We start from the raw sequence: 12,103 nt of genomic DNA on the forward strand, positions 1-12,103 counted from the left end.
GGATCAGCAGATTCAGGGAGGCAGCCAACCAGTTCCTGTCTCGGCAGGAACAGGTAGCTCAGCGATGGCAAGTCGTGATCGGACACCTGTCGTCACTCGAGAAGTTAGTCCCTCCCTCACGGGCGTCTTCACCTGCGGTCTTCCAGTGGAGACTAAAGGCGAGTTGGTCACAGGCGACGGATCCCCAAGCTTTCCGGTGTCACTGACACCGGAGGTGAGGGCAGGACCTAGCCTGGTGGCTGGACGACAGGAACCTCTTAAGAGGAGTGCCTCTGCGCACTCCCCCCCCCGGACATGCAGCTGTTCTCAGACGCATCGACCGAGGGATGGGGCGCACACCTGGAGGAGTTGCTGACTTCAGGAGTGTGGGACGAGAACGACAAGCACTTCACATCAAGTACTGGAACTCAAGGCAGCGTTCCTCGCTCTCCAAGAGTTCCAGGAACGCTTGATGGGACACTCAGTGGTGTTGATGCGACAACACCACGGTATAGTGACCTACGTCAACAAACAGGGGGGCCTAGTGTCTATACGTTGTACCAGTGACTCGGCAGGTGCACGAGTGGGCCGAGGCACACTCAATAGAGCTGTCGGCACGCTACATTCCAGGGAAGAGGAATGTAGTAGCAGACACGCTCAGCCTGCCGTCGGATCAGGTGATAGGCCGACCGAATGGTCTCACACCAGGACGTGGCGGAAAGGCTCTTCGACCTGTGGGGGCGACCAGTCGTGGATCGTCTTCGCCACCCGGCACAACAGGAAGCTCCAGGTGTTCCTCTCGGCCAGTGCCGGACCCATGGGCAGCTGCAGAGGACGCTCTTCAACACACCCGTGGGACAACCTCTTCGTCTATGCCTTTTCCCCCGTTCAGCCTGATTCGCAAGGTGATCAGTCGAGCACTGGTCACCCCGAATCTCAGGATGATCCTGGTGGCTCCCAAATGGCCACAGGCCCATTTGGTATCCAGACCTGCTGGCTCTTCTCGCAGGAGAACCGAGAGAGATTCCCCCTTGGCACAACCTTCTCGCCCAGCCACACGTCGAGCGGTACCAACCGAGCAGTCCAGTCCCTACGTCTTCACGGCTGGCTGTTATCCACCATCTCTTGCGAACGAGAGGCTTTTCTCGTAGCGCAGCAACAGAGATGGCTGGAAACGTCCGTCAGTCCTCTGCAGCTGTGTACCATGGGAAGTGGGGGGGGCAGGGGCCGTCTTCTGTGGTTGGTGTCGTAGACGGGGTCTATATCCTCCTTCAGAGCCACTCTTCAGCAGGTAGCGGATTTCCTCGTTTTTCTTCGCCGAGAGAAGCTCCTCTCAGTCCCCACAGTCAAAGGATACAGAGCCGCCTTGGCGGCTCGTCCTGAAACTGAGGGGATTGGGACATCTCGAACTCGTTCGAGATCTCCTTGCTTATGAGGAGCTTCGAAAGGTCTGCCCACCCAGGGAACTCAGGGCCCCCTGCGTGGGATGTGACTCTCGTCCTTAGGAGTTTGACTCGAACGCCGTTCGAGCCACTCCGAGAGTCGTCAGACAGGGATCTGACCCTCAAGACCCTCTTCTTGCTGGCCCTGGCATCGGCGAAGAGAGTAGGGAACTTCATGGTCTTTCCTATGATGTACGACATTCCAGGGGATGGGGATCTGTGACGCTCGATTTCGTCCCGAACTTCGTTGCGAAGACTCAGAAACCGTTGATCCCTGACGACAGGTTCGAGTCATTCACGATTCCTCCTAATGGACTTCACGATAATGATGCGGATGAGATGCTGCTTTGTCTGTGAGAGGGCGCTACGGCGCTATCTGAAGAAAACTCGACACCTCAGGCCTGAGTGTCGAAGCCTCTTCGTTAGCACCGGGGTAACCAAGAAAGAAGTATCCAAGAACACTCTGTCATTCTGGCTGCGTGAGGTCATCAGGGGGAGGAGGGCGTATGAGGCTGATGGTAGTGACGACATCCGTACGTCCCGTCCGAGAGCTCACGAAGTCAGAAGTATTGGCCCCTCGTTGGCGTTTCGTAAGAACTTCTCCGTGGCGCAGGTCCTGAAGGCAGGGGTCTGGTCTAACCAGACTACCTTTACGTCCTTCTACCTTCGGGATATTGCCCACAGGTCCTTGGATACCTTTTCCTTGGGACCCGTGGTGGCTGCTCAACAAGTTGTGTAGCTAACCCAGACCCTCGCAGGCTGAAACAGCATCGAGTCCTGTGTGACTGTGTGGATGGATGTGTGAATGAGTGAGTGACTGGCTCCCTCTTCCCGTCCCTTTTCTCCTCCTCTACCTGTGGGCAGAGGGCCACGGGCGTCAACTACGCTGGATGAGGACGAGATGCAGGTGAGCTATATGACAGAGCCCCATCCTATCCCTTTCACTAGGGATAGGAGCAGAATATCCACCACTTCCTCCTACAAGGGGGGGGAAGTGGATGCCTACAAGAGTCAAACCCATGACTATATTTGCTCCTGTACAGGAACAAGTTCTTACATTGCTGGTACGAAGAGATACGCTTGCCTCTCTCTTAGTACTCGGTCCAGAGGTCTGACCATTGATCCTGCGGTGCACACCCCGATCAATCGGACAGAGGCTTGGATCCCTCCCTCGCTCTTACGACCAGGGAGGCTTCCAAGGTTGGGCGAACACCAGTCTGTTCACAAAAGACTCAGATTCCTCCCACCAAGAAGTGAGTCTTCCTATTGTAAAAGGACCGAAGGTTTGTATGCCGTGTCGGAACAAATGACAATTTGTCCAAAATTGCATTTGTTCCGACACGGCATACAAACCTTCGGTCCTTTTACAATAGGAAGGTACTAGCGGCAGCTGGATAGGTCGTAAGCTTTCGAACAAGGGGTTCGGTAGTTAACTGCTTGTCCGACAGGCGCGCGCGCGCGACTGGGAGGTAAACAAACCACTTTTGCTTTCGGCCTGCTGGCGTGTGGACGTGTATCATCGCTCTCTGCCCGCTTCATCGTCGTTTGCTTTCGCATGATTGTGTTTTTCTTTTTCTAATTATCTAGTGAAACTGAATTGTAAGTACAATCATTTCATTCAATTCTTTGTGAATTAAGGATCTTGGTGTCACCACGCCCTCCGATTACCCGAGTGCCGGGACTGAAGGGCGTAAGTGCGGGAATTCATTTTCCCAGAAATGATCCTCGTATTGGGTATGCTCGGTGCCGAGGGCGGGAGCACTCGCTCCGAGCGTAGATTGGGTTGGAAATGTGTAGATGAAAATCGTAAGTAAGTGCTCTTTTCATTTATATTTTTTTGACCTGTATGCCCGTTGCCGAACGAATGCGCTCGGCACGGAAACTTATTTAGTATGGAAGTGGAATCGCAAGTACAGTATTCTTTTTCATTTTCATATATTATTTTGATTGTAGCAATACTCATTTTGGATCAGTTTCCGAGCTTACCCGGAAATTGATCCTTCCCCCTTTTTATTTTGAATGAAGTGAAATCGCAAGTGCAGTTCTTTTTCATTTTCATTTTTTATTGAGATTGCATTGTTTACTGGGATCAATGTTTCTGCTATTCCCGGGAATTGATCCTTCCCCTTTTTATTTGTATGAAGTGAAATCGCAAGCGCAGTAGTCTTTTCATTTTCATATATTTTTTGATTGCATCAATTCATTATGGATCAAGGTTTTCCAGAAACCTTGATCCATAAAGGTAAGGAATTGATCCTTTCACCCTTGCGCTCGGTACTAGGGCGCAAATGCGCTCGATCCGAGCCCTTATTCATTGTGAAGTAAATCGTATGCAAGATGCATTTTCATTTATCCCTTATTATTGATTGAATCAATATTTATTTGGTTCAAGTTCCGCTCAGTCAGGGAATTGATCCTTATGCCCTTGCATTCGGGCCGAGGGCACGATTGCTCTCGGGCTCTTATATTGTTGTTGGGTACATGGGTACTGTGCGGGGGTGGGGAACGAGGAACCCCCCCCCGCTCAGCTCCCACAATGGCCCTTCCCCTTGGGGGGTTGGGGGGAGGTTATCGGCGTTCTTTCTCCTCGCCCGATCCCGTCGAGCGCGGGGGCGGGGGGGCGCTCGGTGCCCGATGTACAATTGTATTAGGGGTCTTCTACTCGTTCGGAGAGGGCTCACACCCCCCCGCGCGAGGGACTTCCCCCCATAATCGCTACTACTGTTATTTCCGCAGGTGCTACTTGCCACGAGGGTGGGACCGGGTTAGGTGAGGTATGGGCGTCCTTCCAATTGCAGGGCGTGCTAGTGTCCAGGGGCTGCGGTTCTATGTCTGGGCCTACTGCGGTCACCCATGGAGTGGTGACCACGCAACCAGGTGACGACGTCCCTCCTCACCTGGTGTACTCGCCTCACGTGGTAACAGTCTTGCCTACAGCCGCTGTGAAGTGCCGTTCGCCGTACCGAGAGGGGGCGTGCCGCCGCCGCTCGTGGTTGCCGCGCTGCAGCGACCACACTTCCGCTCGCCCTAGAGTCCGCCCCTGGACCTGCCGCCAGTACCAGGATGTTGTGGCTGCTGCTCCACTTCCTGTGTTTAACCGGTTGCTGACCTGCCACCGTACTGCCGATTCTGGGCTGACTGTCCATGCATTGCTGCGCTGGCTGTCCCCTGTCGTTGCTGCGCTGGCTGTCACTGCCGTGCTGCGCTGGCTGTCCCTACCGATGCTGTGCTGGCTGTGCCTGCTGTTCCTGAGATGCCCATACCTGCTGATGTCGTCCCTGTTCGTGGTGGTACTACCCAGACTTTGGTCTGTCTGTACAGGTGCGTCCGGGCCCTGTGGCTTCGGCTACAGCAGCCCCGGCTCCGCCCTGGAAGCGATCTTACGTCTTGTCCTGAGGAAGCTGACGAAGAAGAGGAGGAAGGTGTTCGTCGTCGTCGTCTTCATCTTCTTCATCGTCGTCGTGGCCTGCCTGCCTCTTCCCCTTCGACTTCTAAGGCTTCACAGCGTCCGAGGAAGAAGAAGGTTGCCTCCTCCCTCCTAAGAAGTCTCCCTCGGGAGCTTCTCGGGACCACGTCTCACCTCGGTGGGACGGGAGGGTCCTTCCGCTGGTCCTCCTGCTCCATTCGAGGGAGCGGGGCCCGTCTCTTCTTCCGCAAGGAAGACGACTACGGGGACCAGAGGGGTACCGGCTAACAACCGGTACTTCCTCGCCTGGTGTCAGTGGTTCGGCCACTGCATCAGGGTCCGTCTCGGCCTCTCGTTCGCGGGACGTTGGTACCACCGAGTGTACGGTCGCCTACAGCGACCGTGCAGCCACGAACCAGACCTCTGAGTCCGCTCAGCGTCAGGTTCACGGCACGGGCGGAAAAAATGACTGGTGACAGCCACGTTATGCGACTCTCACCAGACCAGCTCTCACTCTCGCGGCGAACAGCTGGCTACTCCCGCCCGGGGACGTGACGGTCCACGACCACCACGGGCTGAGGCTGAGAAGAGGTCCTCCTCCCGTTCGCCGGTGCCAGCCACGGCTGGAACCAGCGACGTGACGTGCCGTGAGGACAAGCACGGCTCACTGTGACAGTGGAGCCTGCAGGTCGCCTGACCGTCGCTCTCACAGAAAGCGACCGGGTACGGCAACCAGCACCAGCTCTTCTGATACTTGAGATCGGGGCCGCTGTGCTCAGTCCAGCCGTTCTCCACAGAGACGGTTCGACCAGGCCTGCAGCTCGATCGCCACGCGGGTTGACGATCGCCTGCAGCCCTCAAAGCCTGCTGGTGCTGCCAGCGAGCAAGGAGGGAGCGTCAGGTCTGCCGCCTCCCGTACCTTCAACCTCCTCGGGTTACACCGGGAGGAGCGAGGTATTGAGGAGTGATCGTGATGCGCCCCTCACGATCCCACCACAACGCCCTACTGCGCCAGGCACGGTTCTGGGACCGGCCAGGACGTATGCGCAAGTGGATGGGAAGACCGAGAGGGCTGTCGCTGTTCCCCCTTCTTAGGAGGAAGGTTCTCGGAAATGCTCTTGTTCGAAGGGACTAACGGTCCCACTCTGCAAGATGCTGTGACTTCGAGATCCAGAGGGACTTTGTCGAGGGTTACGGCGCTGATTCGTCAGCACCAATGATCTCGGGGAAGGATCACCGCTCCCACCAGCAGAGCCACGTCTTGGCTCGAGTCGTTTTGGGGCCCGAGAGGGAACCCAAATCGACGGTGGGTCTGCCGCGATCGGAGCTTGCCGACTGGGTTGAACCAAGTAGTCTCCTCGTCTCCGGACAAGAAGGCTCTCTCAGTCTGGACGGTCGAACAAGCTACTTCACCTCCTCTACTGCGACAGAGTTTCTACGTGTCTTCGGACACCGTATTTAAATACCCCTTCGGTCCTCCTGAGGTTTCGACCTCGACGAGGACTGGAATGAGTCGGAGCGGTATCGGCCCTCTCCTGTCAGGTGTCGATTAGCCCCACCCAGACGACGTTCACAGTGGAAGGACGGCGTTCCCCCTCACCTGCTGCCGGAAGTGGGGGGTGCCTGGCCAGCCATTGGGCAAACTTGGCAGCGCCACGGCGCCGAGACCTGGATTGTAGATGGTCCTTCGGGAGGGAGATCTATTAAACCTTCGAATCTCGGTCACCCCTCACCTCCAACCCGGTCCACAGCAGGCGTACGTTCCAGGGGCATCGAAGGACGTAGCATTGAGACAGGATATCAAGACCATGCTGAGCAAGAGAGCTGTAGAAATCGGCACGGATCAGCACCGTGCTTTTACAGCCGACTCTTCCTGGTGGAAAAGTCTACGAGAGGCTGGCGCCCGGTGATAGATCTCTCTCCCCTGAACCGGTTGGTTCGCCAGACCCGGTTCACGATGGAGACGGCACGCGCAGTGCTCGACTCTATCAGGGAGAACGATTACATGCTTTCAGTGGACTTGAAGGATGCGTATTTACAAATACCCATTCATCAGTCCTCCAGAAAGTACCTCCGCTTCATCCTCGACGGGACGGTGTATCCAGCTCAGGCCACGTTGCTTCGGTCTTTCAACCGCCCCACAGGTGTTCACGCGAGTGTTTCTCTGGTGTCTGCTTGGGCCCATTCGCACGGGATACGTCTGATGGGGTATCTCGACGATTGGTTAGTCCTGGCGAGCTACCGCTCGCAGTTGCTACAGGACAGGGATCGACTGCTCGAGTTCTGTCGCGATCTGGGGATCGTTCTGAACTTCGAAAAGTCCGATCTCGAGCACAAGCAGAGGATGAAGTACCTGGGTATGCGGATCGACACGGTAGCAGGGCGACGTCTTCCCGCAGACTCGAGGATCAGCAGATTCAGGGAGGCAGCCAACCAGTTCCTGTCTCGGCAGGAACAGGTAGCTCAGCGATGGCAAGTGTGATCGGACACCTGTCGTCACTCGGAAGCCAGTCCCTAACGGGCGTCTTCACCTGCGGTCTCTTCAGGGAGACTGAAGGAGAGTTGGTCACAGGCGAACGGATCCCCCACGCTTTCATTGTCACGGACACAGGAGGTGAGGCAGGACCTAGCCGGGTGACTGGACGACAGGAAACCCCTTAAGAGGAGTGCCTCTGCGCACTCTCCCCCCGGGACATGCAGCTGCTCTCAGACGCATCGACCGAGGGATGGGGCGCACACCTGGAAGAGTTGCGGACTTCAGGAGTGTGGTACGAGAACGACAAGCACCTTCACATCAATGTACTGAAACTCAAGGCAGCGTTCCTCGCTCTCCAAGAGTTCCAGGACCGCTTGATGGGACACTCAGTGGTGTGATGTACGTCAACACCACGGTGGTGGCTTACGTCAACAAACAGGGGGGGCCTAGTGTCTCTCCCGTTGTATCAGTTGACTCGGCAGGTGCACGAGTGGGCCGAGGCGCACTCAATAGAGCTGTCGGCACGCTACATTCCAGGAAGGAATGTAGTAGCAGACACGCTCAGCCGTCGGGATCAGGTGATAGGGACCGAATGGTCTCCTACACCAGGACGTGGCGGAAAGGCTCTCGACCTGTGCGGCGACCAGTCGAGGATCTGTTCGCCATCCGGCACAACAGGAAGCTCCAGTGTTCTTCTCGGCTGTGCCGGATCCATGGGCAGCTGCAGAGGACGATCTTCAACACCCGTGGGACGACCTCTTCGCCTATGCCTTTCCCCCGTTCAGCCTGATTCGCAAGGTGATCAGTCGAGCACTGGTCATCCCGAATCTCAGGATGATCCTGATGGCTCCCAAATGGCCACAGGCCATTTGGTATCCGGACCTGCTGTGGCTCTTCTCGCAAGAGAACCGAGAGAAATTCCCCATTGGCACAAAACCTTCTCGCCCAGCCACACGTCGAGCGGTACCACGAGCAGTCCAGTCACGGCTGGCTGTTATCCACCATCTCTTGCGAACGAGAAGCTTTTTTCGTAGCGCAGCAACAGAAATGGCTGGAACGTCCGTCAGTCCTCTGCAGCTGTGTACCAGGGGAATTCGGCCGTCTTCTGTGTGGTGTCGTAGACGGGGCCTATCTCCTCTCAGAGCCACTCTTCAGCAGGTAGCGGTTTTCCTCGTTTTCTTCGCCGAGGAAGCTCCTCTAAGTTCCCACAATCAAAGGATACAGAGCCGCCTTGACGCTCGTCCTGAAATTGACGGGATTGGACATCTCGAACTCGTTCGAGATCTCCTTGCTTAAGAGCAGCCTCAAAGGTCTTGCCAACCCAGGGAACTCACAAAGACCCTCTTCTTGCTGGACCTGGCATCGGCGAAGAGAGTACGGGAACTTCATGCAGATAGTGATGTGGATGAGATGCTGCTTTGTCCTGGGAGGACGCTACGGCGCTATCTGAAGAGAACTCGACACCTCGGGCCTGAGTGTCGACGCCTCTTCGTTAGCAACGGGGTCACCAAGAAAGAAGTATCAAGAACACTCTTTCGTCCTGGCTGCGTGAGGTCTTCAGGAGGGCGCTATGAGGCTGATGGTAGTGACGACATCCGTACGTCCCGTCCGAGAGCTCACGAAGTCAGAAGTATTGGCCCCTCGTTGGCGTTTCGTAAGAACTTCTCCGTGGCGCAGGTATGGAAGGCAGGGGTCTGGTACAACCAGACTACCGGCACCTTCCTTATACCTCTTGGATATTGCCCATAGGTCCTTGGATCGGTTTCCTTAGGACCAGTGGTGGCTGCTCAACACGTCGTCTAGCTAACCCAGACCCTAGCAGGCTGAACAGCATCGAGTCCTGGTGTGACTGTATGAATAGATAGTGAATGAGAAAGTGACTGGCTTCTCTTTCTATCTTTTTCTACCCCTCTACCTGTGGGTAGAGGGATACGGTCATTACCCTGCTGGATAAGGACGAGATGCCGGTGAGCTATATGACAGAGGCCCATCCTATCCCTCCTATCTACGGGATGGAGCAGAATATCCACCACTTCTTCTACAAGGGGGGGAAGTGGATGCCTACAAGAGTCAAAACCATGACTTTATCTTTGCTCCTGTACAGGAACAAGTTCTTACATTGCTGGTACGAAGAGATACGCTTGCCTCTCTCTTAGTATCGGTCCAGAGGTCTGACCATGATCCTGCGGTGCACACCCCGATCAATCGGACAGAGGCTTGGATCCCTCCCTCGCTCTACGACCAGGGAGGCTTCCAAGGTTGGGCGAACACCAGTCTGTTCACAAAAGACTCAGATTCCACCCACCAAGAAGTGAGTCTTCCTATTGTAAAAGGACCGAAGGTTTGTATGCCGTGTCGGAACAAATGACAATTTGTCCAAAATTGCATTTTTCCTAACTATACAAACCTGAGGTCCTTTTACACATAGCCCCACCTCATGCCACCCCTCACTCTGCAGTTTTTGCTTGGGCCAAAAGCAAAAGTGATTTGTTTACCTACCCAGTCGCGCGCTAGCGCAGGCCTGTCTGACAAGCAGTTAACTACCGAACCCCTTGTTCGAAAGCTTACGACCTATCCAGCTGCCGCTAGTACTTCCTATTGTAAAAGGACCTCAGGTTTGTATAGTTAGGAAAAATGCAATTTTGGACAAATTGTCATTTCAAAATAAACAAATTTTTTTATTTTTTTGGTGTTGTAGTATTTTTAAGTCTTAAGTAATTAAAGTTTCAAGACAAATCTGTTTTAGCAGGTGTGTGATCCCTTGTACCTTTCATTCAGTAGCTGATAATTTTGATAATTTTAACTTGGTTGTCTGGCTAGATTACTGTGTACAATAACATGCTATATTGAATAAGTAAATTATAGTTATGTAAAGCATAAGGGCTTTTCTAAAAGTGCCCAATAGTTCATTATTCAAATATCATCTGAGGCGGAAAAACTTACCTGTTGGAACTTATGGAATTAGTGGTTTATTGCATAAGTTTCTATTCTGTGTTCTGTACGTGTCATGTGGCACTGAAAATCTCTTTTTACTTCCAGAACCCAAGTAAAACCTTACCATCAGAGGCCCGTGCTGTCGTTATCTCAAAGCAACTGGGAGATTTTATTCAGGCCTACACAAAGGAGACACACATTTACTTGGACCAAGGCACATCAGCTTCCTGCTCCTCTTTGTCATCTCAGTGCCCCACTTCTGTAGCCACATCTTCCGAGCCATCCACGCCACACGTATCATCTCCTCCATCTACATCCACTTTGTCCATTAATTCTCCACCCACCTGTTCATCATCAATGAGTGCCTCAACGACATCCATCAATAATCAAGCTTCCACAACAAGTTGTGGTCATTCAGCTGCAAATCAGGAGAGTGAAGCCGAAGCTTCAACTTCAGACAGTGTGACTTTTAAGTCTGCTATGTCGTCAGTAAAGAAATCCAAATCATTTGCATCTGTCAGCAGTAGTCCCCTGATAGCCAAATCCCATTTATCAGTTTCAGTGAGCAGCTGTTCATTGATGAATGGGTCAAAGACATCAGTCAGTCCGCCAACTGCTCGACGCTACAGTTCAAATCTGTCGATCAGTAGTCCACCATCTACTTGTATGTCTGGGTCTTACACATCTATTAATAGCCCTCCCATTATAGCTTTTTCGCCCTCATTAACGTCCATCAATAGCCCACCTTCAGTTTCAGCAATGGGTTCCACTACTTCAATAAATTTCCAACCACCCTCCAAAACCCCCTCTATAACATCACTAAATTCTGTAACTGATGTTGCAGTGGAAATCTCTACTTTACCACCCAGAGTAAGGAGGCTTAAATCAGATGGAGATGCTTCAGGACCTATAATAGGCAAGTTGAAATGATTTATTATTATTTGAATGTCTGTTCTTTAGTGGGTTATGAAAAATTTAGCTAAATTTCATATAATCAGATCATTTTTTCAATTCTTCATAAAATGAAAATTATGTAATTGGAAACATGTTTATTTTATAGTTTTAAGCAGACTAGAAATGTATTGTTGTTCTTTTAATTTCAGGCATTTGTCATGCAAGTTTTCCAGATTTAAAGTTCATTTTGTTCCGACACGGCATACAAACCTTCGGTCCTTTTACAATAGGAAGGTACTAGCGGCAGCTGGATAGGTCGTAAGCTTTCGAACAAGGGGTTCGGTAGTTAACTGCTTGTCCGACAGGCGCGCGCGCGCGACTGGGAGGTAAACAAACCACTTTTGCTTTCGGCCTCACAGCGAGTAGACGTGTGTGTTCGACGCGCTCTGCCCGCTTCTCGTCGTTTTGCTTTCCTTAGTATATGGTTGTGTTTGTGTATGAAAGAATCATTGTAAGTACAATCATTTCTCTTTATTCATTTAATTGTGATTTATTGGTCAATCATGGAATCTCCTCGCCTCGCTACCCCACGGAGGACTATGCCCGGTACCGAAGGGCGTAAATGCGGAAAGTTCCGCTCATTCCCGGAAATTGACCCACATATTTTGTGCGCTCGGTGTCGGGGGCGCGAATGCACCCGAGCCGAGCCCTGTGAAGTGGGTGAATAATTGGTCCGGAGCGCAGTGGACTTTGTATGGAGGGCAGGGAAAGAAGCGAAGGCCTGCAAAGGAGTCGTCGGAAAGCTCTCCCCGCGACTCCTTTGGTTACGGACACTTCGTCTTCTTTCCTGCCGCCCGCTCAGCTTCCACGTTTGGCGCCTTCCCCTTCGGGGGGGGTTTCTAGGTCCTTCTCCTCACCCGACTTGTCGAGTGTGGAGGAGGGCGCTAGATACCCTGACGTCGAGTTGTACTC

At 53.2% G+C, this 12,103-nt stretch overlaps 1 protein-coding gene across 1 annotated transcript in view; it reads left to right on the plus strand.

Moving 5' to 3' along the window:
• LOC135217980 (tubulin polyglutamylase TTLL5-like) overlaps positions 1-12,103 on the plus strand; it is a 66,644-nt gene that overhangs the window by 40,079 nt on the left and 14,462 nt on the right. The window contains 1 exon segment of the mRNA XM_064254106.1: positions 10,343-11,153. Coding sequence (XP_064110176.1) covers positions 10,343-11,153 — 811 coding nt within the window.

The sequence above is a fragment of the Macrobrachium nipponense genome, chromosome 9 (assembly GCF_015104395.2).
Source record: "Macrobrachium nipponense isolate FS-2020 chromosome 9, ASM1510439v2, whole genome shotgun sequence".
NCBI lineage: Eukaryota > Metazoa > Arthropoda > Malacostraca > Decapoda > Palaemonidae > Macrobrachium > Macrobrachium nipponense.